Source organism: Dendrobium catenatum, unplaced genomic scaffold (genome assembly GCF_001605985.2).
Source record: "Dendrobium catenatum unplaced genomic scaffold, ASM160598v2 fragScaff_scaffold_621, whole genome shotgun sequence".
Lineage (NCBI taxonomy): Eukaryota > Viridiplantae > Streptophyta > Magnoliopsida > Asparagales > Orchidaceae > Dendrobium > Dendrobium catenatum.
In genome coordinates this window covers 1,836,633-1,853,260 of record NW_021319083.1, presented here as the reverse complement: position 1 = coordinate 1,853,260, position 16,628 = coordinate 1,836,633, and the positions used below count along the sequence as shown (strand labels likewise).

The 16,628-nt window shown below is 37.1% G+C and overlaps 1 protein-coding gene across 4 annotated transcripts in view; it reads left to right on the top strand.

The window, feature by feature from the left end:
* The window catches only part of LOC110111855 (coiled-coil domain-containing protein SCD2), a 92,988-nt gene that overhangs the window by 36,400 nt on the left and 39,960 nt on the right, over nt 1-16,628 (top strand). Inside the window, exons 11-14 of one of the 4 annotated variants that reach the window (XM_028695081.1) lie at nt 5,906-6,022; nt 6,118-6,236; nt 12,084-12,176; nt 13,101-13,145. In XM_028695081.1, coding sequence (XP_028550914.1) covers nt 5,906-6,022; nt 6,118-6,236; nt 12,084-12,176; nt 13,101-13,145 — 374 coding nt within the window. The remainder of the gene's footprint in view (nt 1-5,905; nt 6,023-6,117; nt 6,237-12,083; nt 12,177-13,100; nt 13,146-16,628) is intronic. The other 3 variants (XM_020843891.2, XM_020843890.2, XM_028695082.1) reach the window with 3 other exon arrangements.

Sequence of the window (16,628 nt, the reverse complement as noted above, 5' to 3'; positions counted from 1 at the left end):
GACTAAGTTCCGAGGTAAATTTTGGAAGGCAGATGGGTTTGTAGATAAGACACTACCCAGAGATTTCGCCCTCATTTTGTGAGGACTTTATGATCTGAGTTCTGGTTTCCTATAGGCGTAAGCCCTTATAGTTAATTATCCCTCCCGATAACGAGAGAGAACTTTCGATTAAGGCTATTCGTCAATCATGTACATTGTATTCATAGATACGTAGTATCAGGCGTATAGTAGCAGCATGCTCTTGAAAATGATTGAGAGGTTTGATATTTAAAATTGAAAATTGCACCATCTTGCACTTAGAGCGGATGGTGGGGGAATGGATGATTGACCCGATCAAGATCCCATGGTTCCGTCATCCCGAGCCATCGTGGTCCCTAGTATACTTAGTCAGAGGAGGTGGTCGACCCAACCTGACAGAAGGATCCTTGTCGGCAGCCATGGGTTACTTCGTTCAAGGGTACCTTGGAGACCTGGGTTTGATATTTGCTTAAGGGGACAAATTTGAATCCGCCTTAGCTAACAGAGGGCTTTGTGCCCTATCGATTATATCATATTGATTCATATCTCAAAGATTTGATGCCATTAAGGAACGTATTGGCTATGGCCATAACCGCTATTTCGTGGTGCCATTTGGCGGCAAAAACACTCGGTTCAGGGGATATTTTCGACTAGGCATTTTCCATTTGGTTTATCCTGCGGTGCCATTTGGCGGCAAAATCGCCGGTCAGAGGCACGTACTACGTCCTTAATGGCAGAAGACTATTTGAGAATGGATCCTAGTGATATTTTCGACTAGGCATTCGACTCTATGTGAGCTGAAGTTATGTTTGAATTTATCCACCTCAACAAACTGTTGCGGAGGTTGGATGATTTTTGCTTTAAGTACTTGATGGGTTAGATTTCAATTTTTAATATTTGGATTTTGAGATTTTTCTAGGTGTTTTGGATTTTGGACTTTATGGAGTGGTATTTTGAATTATTTGAAATGGTCCTCTCCGGTTGAGATTTACTTTCACGGCGGCCATCATTGGGGTGACTTTAAGGTCACTTGTATTTCACTTGAATTTTTGTGGAAGTTTGAGAATATTTTGAAATGTTTGGAGTTAACCCATGTGGTTGAGATTTATATTCAACACGGCCATTATCGGGGTGTACGGGGTTATTTTCATTTGATTAAACCTTGTTGATTCTATCAACTTGTCGATAGGGGGTCGGGTTTCATAGGCTTTGTGCCTTTATTAGTAAATTCTCATTGTTATAGGCTTTGAAGGCCTAATATGAATGCATTAAAAAAGTATATCGGTCGTCGTAACTGTATATTTGTTTGATAGTTCGAATCCTGTCGACTCCTATTGATCCGCATAAAAGGATCGGGTTTGAACTTGAATTCACTTATTGACCCGCGCAGCATCCCTAGACGTTACATGTATACTTACAACACGCTCGCCGGGGCCCATGCGGGTTTTGTGATTGCATTTACCCCTTATGAAGCTATGTGTATACAAACTACGGTGCATGTGCGGGGGTATTTTGCAATATTTAAAAACGCCTTATGTCCGCTTGTATGAATGTTGCAAATCCGGTGGCATGGCATTGTAACCTGTAGACGCCTTCTGTTTGCTTGCATGTGTTGCAGATCCGATGGCGTGGCGTAATAGCTTATGAATTGGGTTGTTTGTTGCTTTATATAGGTAGACTGTCGTGCACTACTTATATGATTTATGCAGGTAGATTGTAGTGTACTAACGAATCTCCTGCTTTAAGTTGTATATGCTTGCATATGCTGCAACTCCCTTGTGACTTTCTTGTGGACTACCTATTAGGTGTACAACAAGTGGCTACAGTCTTTGGCCTTTTCAGTACGTTCGCTTTTGTTTCTCATAAGCAGGTAGATGTATTCATTCATAGGCTAAAATTGACTTCAGGATATTGCATTTACTGAAGTCTTTCTGTATCTACCCACAAATGACATGTAGTACATACATCTATATTTCTAGAGAGATTGTATGTATTGCAGATCTTTCACATTTGCTCACAAACCATATGTTGAATGTACAACAGGCCTCCTGCAATGGACCGTAGGCATTTGCATTTTTTTTGCTCTTGTTGTTTCTTTGTACAGAGGTCAACACGAAGGAAGTTTAAGATGCTAAAGAATGTTTGATTATCTTTATCTTTCATAAGCAAGACATCGTCTGAATATTAGATTGTGTGAAATATGGTTTGTTTTTAACAAATGCTACATCATCAACTAAGTATAAAGTCCTAGAAGAAGAATGATAACATATTAACACTTCTATTTTTTTTTTATAGAAGTGTAGCCAAGAAATACATATTTAATGGCCTTTGGGGTCAAGTTTACCTCTGATTTAGGAACTGCACTTAAAATATTTTAGTTATAAAGCCGTTAAAATTCCTAATGTGTTGAGACAATTTTAAAATGCATTTCATGAGTTATCCGCGCACCCCCCCGGCAATCATACCCACCCACCTGTGCGACCAATAAGACATATGAACATTATCGTGAAATAATAATGCTCAAGTGGTGTTATGCTAGTAACCAATTTTTCTTTGAACAAATTGTTTTTTGTTGTGGTGTATTTTGGCAATATGATTCATGAGAAATGCCTTATTTTTGCAGAGGAGATAAAAAATGATTGAAATAATTTTTTACCTTATCTGTTTTAAAGTTTTTTTTTTAGAATTTTTATTTCAAACTGATTTTTTATCTTGAAATGGAAGTTAGGGATAATGTTGCGATGTTGCTCTAGCATAATCAGTGATCAAATAGAATACGAAAATTTTGAAACCGAATGACATTCTTATTTGACGAGCTTAGGCAGAGAATAACAAGTTACTTGTGACATTATTTGGAGTTCCCAATGCTTCAAGATAGTAGTGCTCGTCTTTTTTCTTGGCAGGTTCAATCTTACCCATTGACTCTTGGTCTTGAAAAACATATTAAGAATGATAAAAAATTGCAAACCATTTAAAGATCTTTTGTAAGTTTTGGTTTGAGACAATGTTTGCTAATATGTTTGGTATATGAAGAACATTTTTAAGGAAAAGAGAGGATATTACATATATATCTCGCAGTCCTATAATCGTAGCAAGATAACCATTTGCCACAATGATTTACCTATTGCTAGGGCATGGAATATAAATGTTAAAGAATTATGAGGTATGAGTTTTGTCTCATGTGGTTCCTAGGTCAATCAACCAAGAGTTACCCAAATACTTTTTGGGAGACATACTTGAGAATGCCAATGAACATGCACTAGAAGTTTACCAAGGGATTCTATCAGGCTTTTGATTTTTAGAATTCTTCAAGGTTGGGCTCTCCTTTGACCTAACCCTCATCATGGTGAGTTTATTCTTTTAGATGAGAGTAGAATTGAGATCTTTGTTGTCCTTAGTTTCCTTTTTCTCAACTAGCTGATTTGCCATTTATTTTCCATCAATGCGCCTTTGTATGCCTTGATTTATTACAGTAGGTGTACCATAGTTTATTTATTTATTTATTTATTTTTCTCTCATTGAATATTTCGATATGTCTGTTTTCCATCTCTCATACCAATCTTGGTTTCCAATGTTGAATTTTCTAAGATTTTCAGATTCTAACACAATATTTCACCTACTTTCTTTTGCCCGGATCAAAGAGATTGTTTACCCCAAAAGTTGTTTCCTTAGTTCAAAGAATTTGAATACTATTTTGTCCAATGAAAAAGTTATAAGTTTTTTAATAAAATTAGTTAAAATGACTTCTTTCAAGCACTTCATCTCAGATACCTTAGTGACCCATCTTTTGCCATAGGCTTTTCATCAAATTAGCAGATTATCTCTGTTTTTCCTATTTGGTTCTACTAGTCTTCACTTGATTTCATATACTTTGCAACACAAGCTCTTGATCAGGTGCAGTGATGGAATACCAAATCTCATTTACAGTGGTCATGTGACTAATTGATGGGTCCATCAATTCCTACAGCTAAGACATGATTATGGCGTAAGCTCTATCCCATGCTTCAAATATTAGATCTCCTATCTTCGTTCCTATCCTTAGAAGATGTTGAAGCCTCCCATTACCCTTTAAATATGTTCTGACAAATTTAGTCCACTAGAGAATTCTTTTCATTCAATCGGTACTTGGCCCAACTTTTTGCAAGGCTCTAGTCAGTTGATGGGAGTTGACTTGATTGGGTTGGATTGCACTTTTTGGTGTCACCGTGGTGATAGAACATCATGTGAGGATTCATAAATAAGGAAAATAAAATATTTATCAATGCTGAAGGATGCGACTCCAAAAAGTTGAAAGACAAGGCTGTGAGTTGCGGCTCCACATGATAGATAAGCTCCAACAACAAGATAGAGTACAATAGGTCACGATCATGATCATTAGCCAAAGCTTAAAATAATTAAGAACGGAAGAATTTTTCAACAATAGGTAGAGAATTTCTGCAACAACTAATTATTGGATTCCAAACAAAGTTATGTTAAGAACATTTGCAAAATATGGGCATACAATAGTTGTGGTTGTATGTGTCACACAACTTTGTTAATCCTAATTAAACTTATTTTGTTATCTCCTCCATTTTTGTGGACTTCTAACTCGCGCAGGCTCTTCTTCAACGCATAGGGCACATCATCTTCTCTCAGTAATCATCACTCTGTACTCCGCATCCAATCTGCTTGTACCTAGCATTGCCTATGTGGAGAGCCTTCTCTCTTGCCTATGTAAGCTTTGTCATCTTCTTGGGTCTCTCCTATTTGGTGATGATTGTTGTGATCGTGATGCCCTTGTGCATGGCTTTCGTGCCTTTGCTCCTGTAGGGGTGTCAATAAATGACTCAACATGAACTTGACTAAAAAAAATCCTATTCATGTTGACTAGATTACTATTTGGATTTTGGTTTTGAAAAGCTAGAAACACATTGTTAAACTAGACATGTATATTATTAGGTTAAAATGTCATATTCGAGTTAATTGGCCTCTTTTATCCAAAGAATTGCTTGATTTATATAATAAACGGGTTGGAGGAATCATGTTAGGGTTAGGTTTGTTTGGTTCAAATATTTTGACATATATAATAAGAAGGTTGGATTATGGTCAAGTAGATTTTGGTTTGTTCAACTTCAGGTCAGATCAAGCAAATTGACACTTCTGTCAACCCAAATTGACACTTCCAGACACTTGCACATGTAAGGCGCTTGCGATTTGTGATCTAGCTCCATTGTCTTCTTCGTGTGGTGTTTTCCCACTTTGTCGTGCATGATTGTGCTTTGGTGGTTGTGGGGCATTATTCTTGTGATCTAGGATCTACTGTCGTAGGCATCAGCACCTTGAGTGGTGCCCATCCTCTATTTGTTTGACTGACCACTTATCAATTTGCACAAGTTGTCCTCACTTCCTGTGGTTGCAAGCCTTTCCTCCTTTCTCACCCCATCCACTCCACCAACTGCTCATGTGATGCTTCCCATATGACTGGTCCTGCTTCTAGAGCTTCTCCCATTGTGGTATCTTCTTGTACTCGATCATTTGTTGAGGTCAGGGGGATAAGGGTCTTGTTCCTCAGCCTGTATTTTACTTTAAATTTCTGCTATATTTAATCATTTTAATTGAAGTCGGGGCCTTAAAATATAATAATTTAATTCTTTAATTTTTTTTTTATCATCGCTTGCAACATATGTATTATCAACTTTATTATGTATTCATGTGTGCATGTGTTTATTGTTTGAACATTAACGTCTATTTTCTTATAAAAGGAAAGTCATATGCCATGATTATTTGGAAAAAAAAAATCAACTGTATCATATAAATCCTTGGTTGGACAAAAATATAAAAACTAAGTTTTATACTTGATCATTATATTAGCAGACAACTTGTGCAATTATTTTATTTAATATTGTAGGTGTCTATCTAGATATGGCGGCATCCAAATATGAGTACTGGTCCTCACTAGCTCCCCTCCCACTCGAAGTTGTTATATCTGCTGGACAAAAGGCAAAGGAAGAATCATCAAATAAAGGCAAGTAACTAAAGGACAAAAGTGAGTTCAGGTAATTAGTATTTATATTAGTTAGATTTATGCTCAATATCCTTTCTTTTCTTTTTCTTTCTTAGGGAATGAATTCTCTGGGAGAAATAAACTGGTACGTGAATTAAGTGATATAGCTGGAGAAGGCAACATTGAGAGTATGCTTTCTGTTGAGCAAGGTTTGAGAGAACTTGCAGCATTGAAGGTTGCGACTTCCCTTTTCTCATTCATATGATGTAGCTATTATGTTGTGCAAACACCATATCTAGACTTCAAATAGCTCCACATTCTAGCGGTGCAGTGCATGTCAGCTCTTTGTATTGGTGATCAATTGCACTTCCACAAAAAACAGAACTGGGCTTAAATATTGAATGGGCCTGGAGCCAACTGGGACTGGTTGATGCCTTGACTTATGAGTTTTTCAGGTACGAAAGAAGGTTGGTGACTTCTCTTGCTGGGGCCGAGTTGCATATGTTCATGAAGAGTGAGCAATGGATGGAAGGAGGGCAGCTACTCTGCAGTAGTAGCACCTAAAGAGAAGATCTTGTGGGAATTAAATGCTTAAGAGGTAGTTTGACCGAGATGGACATGGATTTGGGTGAGATACGGTGGATGATGGTTATGATTTGGGGTATGATTTGCCTTTATGGATCTGGCCGTTGGTTGGGGTTATGGCTACAAATATAAATAAATTCAAAGGTAGAAAACTCTAGGAGCCGAACCAATAATCAAAACCCTTCTTTCCATAGTAACTGACATAATTGATCTCGATCTAGTGAGCCAAGCAAGCACTAAAAACATGTCTTTGTTCTACTCCAACTATATAGTTGGAGTGTTGTGACTGTGGCATGTACTAACCTTCTCTTCAAAGTTTTTGCCTAGTATTTGTGATGTGAGCTCTAGACCTTTCTCGCTTTGACATTTATTTCGCAAGAGTTTGACCTCCAGTTGGAGAGATCTAGTTAAGTCTACTTCAATTCAAGGGAAGCTTTAGGTAGAATGTATCCACCCTATATTTGATTTGAAGTCTCTAGAGAAATGGGCGGTGGAGTGGCTTCAACCTACTCGATCATGAAAAAAAAAAAAACCTAATCGATCATGATCGCCTGAGAGGATAAACTAGCAAATTGTCTCTTTTGTATGCCATCTATTAACCTAAAGAAAAGTGTTTAAGGAACCTATTAAACTCTAAATTGTTCAAGCCCTATTAAGTTCTGAAAGCCGAATAGAGCCTACCCAATATAAAATTGATGCACAAAGCTAACACCATTCCATCCCAAATAGAAAGATGGTATCCTCTTCTTTAATTAAAGTAGCACTAAAGTGTCTCTGTCCTCGACTATCGTCTTCTTGAAATTCCATGGCAGTGGATTGTATCTCACCATTGATCTACTCTCGGTGTGAAGGTAGCATTATGCCTAATTTTTAACCGTTGGCTTTTGACTACGTACATGGTGGTGTGGTTTGAGCTATGCCGGTCTCAACTCTAATGTGACAAACGTGATCAAGTGGCTTTGACTTACACTAGCCTCTTCTCTACTTAAGAATAAAATGTTGTAATATTATTTAAGTTGATTGCTTTGCTGCAAGGAATTACTTCAAAAAATAGCCTCATGATAATTGATCTCCTTGCATGCCTTTGTTTGGAGTACACTAGAAAAATATTCTTCATATTTTTTTTCTTTAAATAAGCTACTTTTCATTTTTTTTAAATAAGTTCTAAAATAGAGGGCAACAAATGTTGATAAGAAAATCTAGGCCAATCTCAAATTTTGCATGGACATTGAAGCAATATGGAAAATAAATTACACAAATCTCTAAACATTTAATGTGAAAAATTGGAGATAATAGAGAAGTGAGATGCTTTTATCTTATCTTTCATCATTAGCCACTATTGCTATTTGTTTATACTCTTCTCTACTCTTTGGTTAATGTCCATGATGATGCCACCAACCATGAAGAAGGCCCTCAACCCTGACATCAGCAACATAAAACTCCATAGCTTATGATCTCATAGTAATTTGCCACCATGGATGGATGATCTAGGAGACTTCCTTTTATATTGGCAATCCTCTATGTAAGTCTAGAGTGCCAACGTTACAATACAAAGGTCAGTTGGTAGGTCAACAACTTTAAGAAACCACTAATTTAATCAAAAGTTTTCTCAAGTAATAAATGCTTGATATGTAATTAATCATAGGGCTTGCTTTTATGGAGCATGTGTATCCCAGAATAAAATAAACTCTATTCAATATTGAATGGGGAAAATCTCTATTAAAAGATTTTTGTTATCAAGTCTATATCAAAATAATATTTTTGTCTTTCAAGATAATATATTATTTTTTATGCCGTGCTCGATCACAAAATATCTCAATCCGTTGAGGATGACAAAATTTCTCCAATGGGTTTTTTGGCGACTCCGCTGAGGTTGACGACTTAGTCTTAGTTCTTCGCAGACCGATTCTAGCTCTCCGCAAAATTGGTTGCAAGTTCGAGCCTACTTGGGAGGACCCCTTTGTGGTAGAAAAAGCCTATCAAGGTAGGTCTTACCATTAATTGATTGCAATGATAAACGTCCTATGTTGCCTATCAACTAATGTTACCTCAAAAATAATACAATTGATTGTATCCAAATTTGTCATTCAATGAATGGGTATTTCTTCTAAATAGAAATATTCTTTTCATCTGGTTGTAGACTGGGTCCGTATTACCAAAACCGTGGTTTAAAATTTCAAATCTTCCATCTTTCCTCAAAAGGAAATCAAATTCATCTTTCTCCAAAGGAAAGTCAATCTTTTCTTTCTCTAAAAAAAAATTAAATTTCAATCTTAGTCCCAAATACTAAGTGTAGACATCCCCAAACAAGAGTCTTCTTAGAAAATTGTGAGTTTAGGTAGAATCCAAACCTTTTATGGTATTTCCTAGCTCATTCTTTTAGAACTTGTTCTACCCAAATTGAACATCAATAGATCTATCAAAATCTAGACTTTTAGTGGTTGTCAAATACCTTTAGTCTTCCCAAAGTTTAAGATTTATCTAGTCAAAATAGGTGACCTTGTACCAAGCATCATTAATGTTCAAGTAGTAGCCAAATACTCTTAGTCTTAGCTTCTTTTGACTTTTATCTTATTCAGATAAGATAAATTCTAACTCTAATTGGTTGCCAAAATACCCTTTAGAACTTTCCAATAGGTATCAAATGCCTTTCGATGATGCATCGACACTTCGTTTTAAGAGGGTATGCTGCGTCGGACACGGGCACGCGTCCGACACGGCGAGGACACGTGTCGAACACGTCATTAGCGTGTTCCATTTAAAAAAAGAAAAATTAAACTGGACACGCGTGTCGGATACCCGTGCCTTCATATTAGTCGGCTCATACCCGAGTCTTCATCTTCGCCTTAATCCCGTATTCCTATTCGTATTCATGGTCTTCCCAAGCGATTGAGGCGAGCAGCGGTCGGCTGGAGATCGCACCCTTGGTCTTCCCTTCCGGCTGTAAGCAACAAGCCATCCTCCTTAATTTCAACGCGCAGCCGAGGGAAGCTGACGCTAAACCGGAGAAATTTTTTCAAAATTGTAAGTTGATTTCGCCTTTTTTTTCCATTCGTCATTTCTCTTCATTTATCAATGATTCTGTAGATTTGTGATCGGAAGAGCATATTTTTTTAAAGTATTTTATTTATTTTGGATTAAAATTACTCTTACAAAAAAATTTGTTTATTTAATGCGTTTTCACTGCGCTTTTGATGTGCTTTTACTGCGCTTTCAATGAGCTTTCACTGCGCTTTTGTTGCGCTTTCACTGCGCTTTTGTTGCGCTTTCGCTGCGCTTTCACCGCGCTTTTGCTGCACTTTCACTACGCTTTTGATGCGCTTTCACTGCGCTTTTACTCTTACAATAAAATTTTTGTTCCGGGGGCAGTGGGTGCTGCCCCTTGACCCCGCGACCTGACCGGCATAACGCATGATGCAATGGTTCTTTAATTATTTTTTAACTTTATTTGAAAATATTTATTAAGTCTTTATTTCTTCTACTTTACTGGTGAATTTAAAAGCAAAATGAGCTCTAATGCTGGTGGGAGTGGTTCAAAAGAGCCATCTGTAGAAACTGATAAGCCTTTATGGATTCATGTTACAAGGTTAGGAAAAATTTTGAAGGAGGATGTAATGTGTCATTCAAATGCAAGTGGCACTTACAAAGGATCTTATTGTAGGGTGAAAGCACATCTACTTAAGATTTTTGGCCATGGAATTAAAATGTGTCCTAAGATTACTACGTCACAGTTGATTGAATTGAATAGACAAGTTGATGCTGAATCTAGGATCAAAAGGGCACTTCCTAAAGTGATACCTTTGCCACTACCCATGGTTCATCCCACACTTCTTCCTCATATGTTAGAGTTGATCATTCATTATCATATAGAAGTGAATGATATGATTCAACTAGAAGTGAATGATATGATTCAAAGAAAAGAAAAGGAGTTGCAAGTAGTGCTTTAGAGAAGGCTTTTAACATGCAACAACGAGAGGAATTGGATTGTGAAATTGTAAGGATGTTTTTTTCAGCTGGACTTCATTTCAACCTTGCAAGAAATCCTCATTACAAAAATGCATTCACTTTTTGTGGTTGTACTAGATATTTTGTACTAAACATCTTTATATTATAACTTATAAGCTAAATAAGTTATCATTACTTTGATTTATTATTGCTTGCCATTTTTAATATAATGTTACTTTAATTTATATATATTATATTACAAAATTATTATGCCGTGTCCACGCCGCACCCGTGTCCTATATTTTTAAAAAATCTTGTGTCCCGTGTCCATGTCGTGTCATGTTCGTGTCGCTGTGTTCGTGTCGGTGCATCTTGGTACTGCTCAGTACCGAGTTCAATATCGAGTAGAGGTTGATGTGGGCGCATTTTCATTGGCTTCGGACGACGTCCGGTGTCCGAATCCAATAATTTCCCCTTTAGGAGACGCCAAATGTCTCCAAACCCTCCTCAAGTGATAGCCAAAATGTCCTTGAAAGCATTGTAGGTGGTAGCCAAAATGCCCCTAAACTTTTAGGAGATAACAAAATATGCCTAAGATATTTTTTTAGAGACACCAAATGTCCCTAATCTTTTATCCAAGTGATAGCCAAAACTTCCTTTAACTTGTAGGTGATAGCCAAAACACCCCTAGCCCTTAGAAACACCAAATATCTCTAATCTTTTCTCCAATTGATAGCCAAAGGTATCCTTGAACTTGTAGGTGATAGCCAAAATACCCCTCTAGCTATTTAGGAGATAGAAACATATCCCTAAGCCTTTTTAGAAGTCGTTAGAACACTTTTAATCACACCAAAACCTTCCTAGAGATACCAAATGTCCCTAGAAATTTCTTTAGAAGTTGCAAAATACTTCTAAATCTCTCTTCCAAGAGCCATCTAAAACTCTTCCTTAAGGTGATTGAAAGAAATCTCTTTATTTTCGTAGATCTTGTCTAATCCAAATTTAGGCTTTCATAGATCCCTCTTTCACTTCCAAATCATACCCTATTTGATTTGGAAGATCTTATTTGATCACTATTGATCAACGTCAATACGTGTGTCGTACTTCTATTCATTAACCACACCTATTAGGGGTTATTTTGTTGACAAATTTTTGTGCCGACTCGATCCAAATCGGAGCTGATCGTCTTCGATCGAACTCGATTTGCCAAATCGAACCCCGTCGAACCAAATTCAATCCCATTCGCACAAAAATGTGTCAACATTGTTGCGCTAGAGTTACTTCATGTTTGTTGAATCAAACTGGCTGGTACTGGTCTCAACTCTCCTTCATTTCTGGAATCAGATCCAAACCAATAAACTAGATGAATAAGTCCGATTATCTCTGTTCATGCCTTCTTGTATGAATTTTTTGGTTTTGCCTTAACTGCGGTGCACCATATGCTACTTGTCTTCATCCTAATCGATTTCTAATCCTTTTTAAACCGTTTGTTTAATCTTGCTACAATTAACTCGGGTTCGCAATATTTTCTTTTGCCCACATTGATTTTTAGGTGGAAGATGCTGTTGTGCTTGCATTCGCTCAACAACGGAGACTAAATTTACTCCGGCACCCTGCATCTGGTTTGTTTCCTTTCCGACTTTGTGTGAGTTCATAACTATAAAAATGGACGCACTCTTCAATTTGACAGCTATTTTTGTCGCTATAAAAAGCCATTCCAATAATGTGAACAATTAAAACTATTTTTCCTTTCTCCGTGATTTATTTCCCCTAAATCTTGATATTTGTTTAGCTTAAACGACTGGAATTGAGCATTGTCTCTACATACCTTAAAAAGTTATTGCTGTTATTTACTTTCTTTTCCAGATTTGTGGACATAGCTGAATATTGTGCCTTTTACTTCAGGTTTTACTTTTTGAATGATTATAGAGGTCCTGTAGAAGTACATACATGACATCTTATGTAGTTTGAAACTTAAATGCTAAACAATAATACAGTTCAATTACTTTGCGACATGATATTTGCCTTCCCTTTATTTGCCATCTTAGCATATTCTGTTGCAAATGATAGTGCTGCAGTTGCCCATCTTCGAGCATTTTTTTAATCTATTTCTCATGATGGTTGTGTGGCTTAATATGAACCTTTGAATTTGACATTTGATCACATACAGATCCCGTAATAGACTACCAAATTAAACCGTCAACAGATGGAGCACCTGCAATATGTACAAAATGAAATATTTTATTCTCTTAGACCTGAGCATGTGCCTTGTATTTGAAATAGGTTATAAACTACTAAGTGGTAATTCTGCTCGTGCTAGTAAGCTGAGGAAACAATAAGAATATTAAACTAAAAAACAAAATTTATTTTAACAAAAAAAAAATGTAGGATTGATTAACTTTAATCTTAATTCTATTGATGAGTGGCTAGTGTATTTGCTATCATTATATTTACAAATTGATGAGCTTTCTGATGCAGACAAAATGCAGTTCCAGAGCTAATGACGGTTATTTTATTTTCTAGGGCAGACAAGAAAGCTAATATTGTCTCTTTTTGTTGATTTGCCCAGATCTTAAATCACCCGGTGGGGATCCAAAGATCATGGATGCCTTCGGTAATACCACTAACATCATCTATTGTTATTAACCTGTACTTATTTCAAATCCATTAGAAGTTCACTTTTTATTACTTCTTCCTGATCTTAGTAACTTCTATTTATTCTTAGTATAAATATGGTAATGTTTATTTGTTTTTGGTAATTTTGAAAGCTGATTGCTGATTAGAGTTTTATGTGGCTCTGTGAATCGCAATACAAAATGAAGATATGATGACATGAGAGTTCTTCAAATGTATGATTACATATGAAGCTAGTGTATGTGAGTGGACTGTATAGGCCAGGATAAACTATTATCCTTCTATGAGGATAGACATTTTTCCATACAATTTTATTTCAGAGTTATTTATCAGTCATGCAACGTTTGATTAGGAATACTACACCAATTTTGTTAATCTACACTATGTACTATGTAGCAACCATTAAAAAAGCGGACGAGCCGTCCGCATTGAATCGCACCTCAAGTTGAGGCGGAAGTCGTGCGTATCGGGGCTTACGCCTCGAACCATTCAGCGAAGCCTACGATTTTTTCACACGAGGCATACACATCAGAGTATAACGCCTCGAGGCAGTACGAGGCACTGCCTCGAGGCAGTACGAGGCACTGCCTCGAGGCAGTACGAGGCACCGCCTCGAAATTTTTTCTTCGGTATATATGTAAATACGACGCAGCCGATTCGTGTTCGTGTATTCACATATAGGATTAAGGCTTCCTGTGAGAATTGAAAGGAGAACTGGAGGCGAAGCCATGAGGGAAGGAGACGAAGCCGTGAGTGCAGGAGACGAAGTCGGAAGGAGACGACGCAAGAAACGAAGCCGAAAATAATAACGGTTTTGAAAGCAGGAAACGAAGCCGAAGTTGTGAGTGCAGGAAACGTTCAAGCCTCGGTTAGGTTGGAAGAGTAGGTGAGCGGTGTTGTGGGCTTTGACTTTGACGTGCAGTAACGAAAGCTTGAATAACTCCTGATTCGGCTTTCTTTCATTCGTCTGCTAGGTACATGTTCGGTACTGCTAGATATCGCTAGGTACATGCTCGGTACGGCGCAGGTACATGCTCGGAACCGCTCGGTACCGAGCCAATACATGCTCGGTACCGAGCCAGTACCACTCGGTACCGTTAGGTACATGCTCGACACCGTCAGGTACATACTCGGTATCGCTTGGTATCTTTTCATACAAACAACTTATGAACTTTAAAAACAAGCAGAATTTCAAAATTACTCTTACAATAAAATTACCCAGGTCGAACCCCACCGGGGGCCAGCGCCTATTACTCGGTACCTCTTGTTGTCTTATTATTGGTAGTACAAATAATTGTTAAAATCTGTCCTATTGTTGATTTTGTGTTGTGATTTCTTTACCTGTGAATAAATAAAAATCTTGTATATATCAATAATTTGATGTTGATTATTTATTTCTTTAAATTATTAGCATGACTAGTGGTACAAGAAGGGAAGATCCTGCATGGAAATATGGAACTCAAATTGAAGTGTCAGGTGAAAGTACAAAGAAGGGATATGTTTATATGAAATGTAATTTCTGTGAGAAACGCATAACTGGTGGTGTCAAGAGGTTGAAGGATCATCTAGCATGCACTCATGTCAATGTGAGACCATGTGCAAAAGTACATGATGAGGTGAAAAAGAAATGTATAGATTATTTAAAAAAGTTTGCCACCACAAAGGAGGTCACACAAATAAATATGTAAGAGATGATGAGAAACTCTTCTTATTATGGATCACAATATAAAGGTTCTAGTAGTGAAAGCCATCTAGTTTCTTCTAACCGAGGCACTCGGGGTCCCATGAATAAATTTATGATAAATATTGATGACGAGGATAACATAAACACTCAGGATCTTCAGCCTCCTACTGCTACAAAAGAACTCAGGAACAGAGTTTGTTTGGATATCGCCAGATTCATCTATAAAAATAGGATTTCATTTAATATTGTTAGGAGTCGGTCATGCATCAATATGTTACGATCTGTTGGAAGCTATGGAAGAGGATTACAATTTCCAAGCATGTATGAACTGAGAACTTAGATGCTGAATGAGGAGGTCAAGACAACGTCAAAAATGGTGGATGATGTTAAGAAGATTTGGATTGAGACAAGAGTCACAATAATGTCAGATATTCTACATAGAAGTATTATTAATTTCTTGGTCAACAATCTATATGGAACAGTTTTTTTTTAAAATCAGTGGATGCTTCAAGTTTTATAAAGGATGCACAATTATTGTTTGAAATGTTGAATGAAGTTGTTTAGAAAGTGGGTGATGCTTGAGTAGTACAAGTTGTTACTGATAATGTAAGTGCATATGGAGAATGTTAATGGAGAAAAGGTCTTATATTTACTGGACTCCTTGTGCTGCACATTGCATTGATTTAATACTTGAGAGGTTGGGACAGTTGCCTCAGCATAAATCAGCCCTATTGAAGGCCAAATTCGTTAGTAAGTTCATATACAATCATTCTTGGGTACTCAATTTGATGAGAAAATTCGCTGACAAGGAAATTATTAGACATACTGTTACGAGATTTACTACTGCATATTTAACATTGTAGAGATTCAAGGAGTTAAGACAACCTTTGGAAGCTATGTTTGCTTCTGAAAAATGGGATAAAAGTTCATAGGCAAAAAAATAAGAAAGAAAACAGGTAAAAAATTATTATAAAAGATGATTCATTTTGTCGCAGTACAAATTATGCTTTGAAGACAACAACACCATTAGTTAAGGTGCTTAGAATGGTTGATGGTGAGAGGGACCCAGCTATGGGATTTATTTATGAAGCAATGAATAGAGCTACAGAAGATATTGCAAAAGATTTGGGAGGTCAAGTAAATACCTACAAAGAAATATGATATATTATAGATGAAAAGTGGGATTGTCAATTACACCAATACTTACATGCTCCTGCATACTATTTAAACCATCAATTTCATTATGATAAAGACTTTAATGTTGATAAATAGGTGAAAACTGGTTTGTATGCATTTGTGGACAGACTAATTTATGAAGAAGACTACCTCAAAGTGAATGATCAACTTGAGGAATTTCATTTGAAGAAGGAAATGTTTGGATTTAAAGCTGTATAAGCATGCTACAAAACACGATCTCTGTGGGCTCCGAAAATTCGGCCTCGGCCTCCACTCGCTTTTCTTATTCGGCGAGGGAGTTTTAACGAACTAAGTTCCGGGGTAAATTTTGGAAGGCAGATGGGTTTGTAGATAAGACACTACCCAGAGATTTCGCCCTCATTTTGCGAGGACTTTATGATCTGAGTTCTGGTTTCCTATAGGCGCAAGCCCCTATAGTTAATTACCCCTCCCGATCACGAGAGAGAACTTTCGATTAAGGCTAGCCGTCAATCAGATACGTAGAAATACATGTTATCTGGCATATAGTAGCAGCAATGAATATGGATTGGAATTCGGCAGCCATGGGTTGCTTCGTCCAAGGGGAGCTTGTAGACCTGGGAT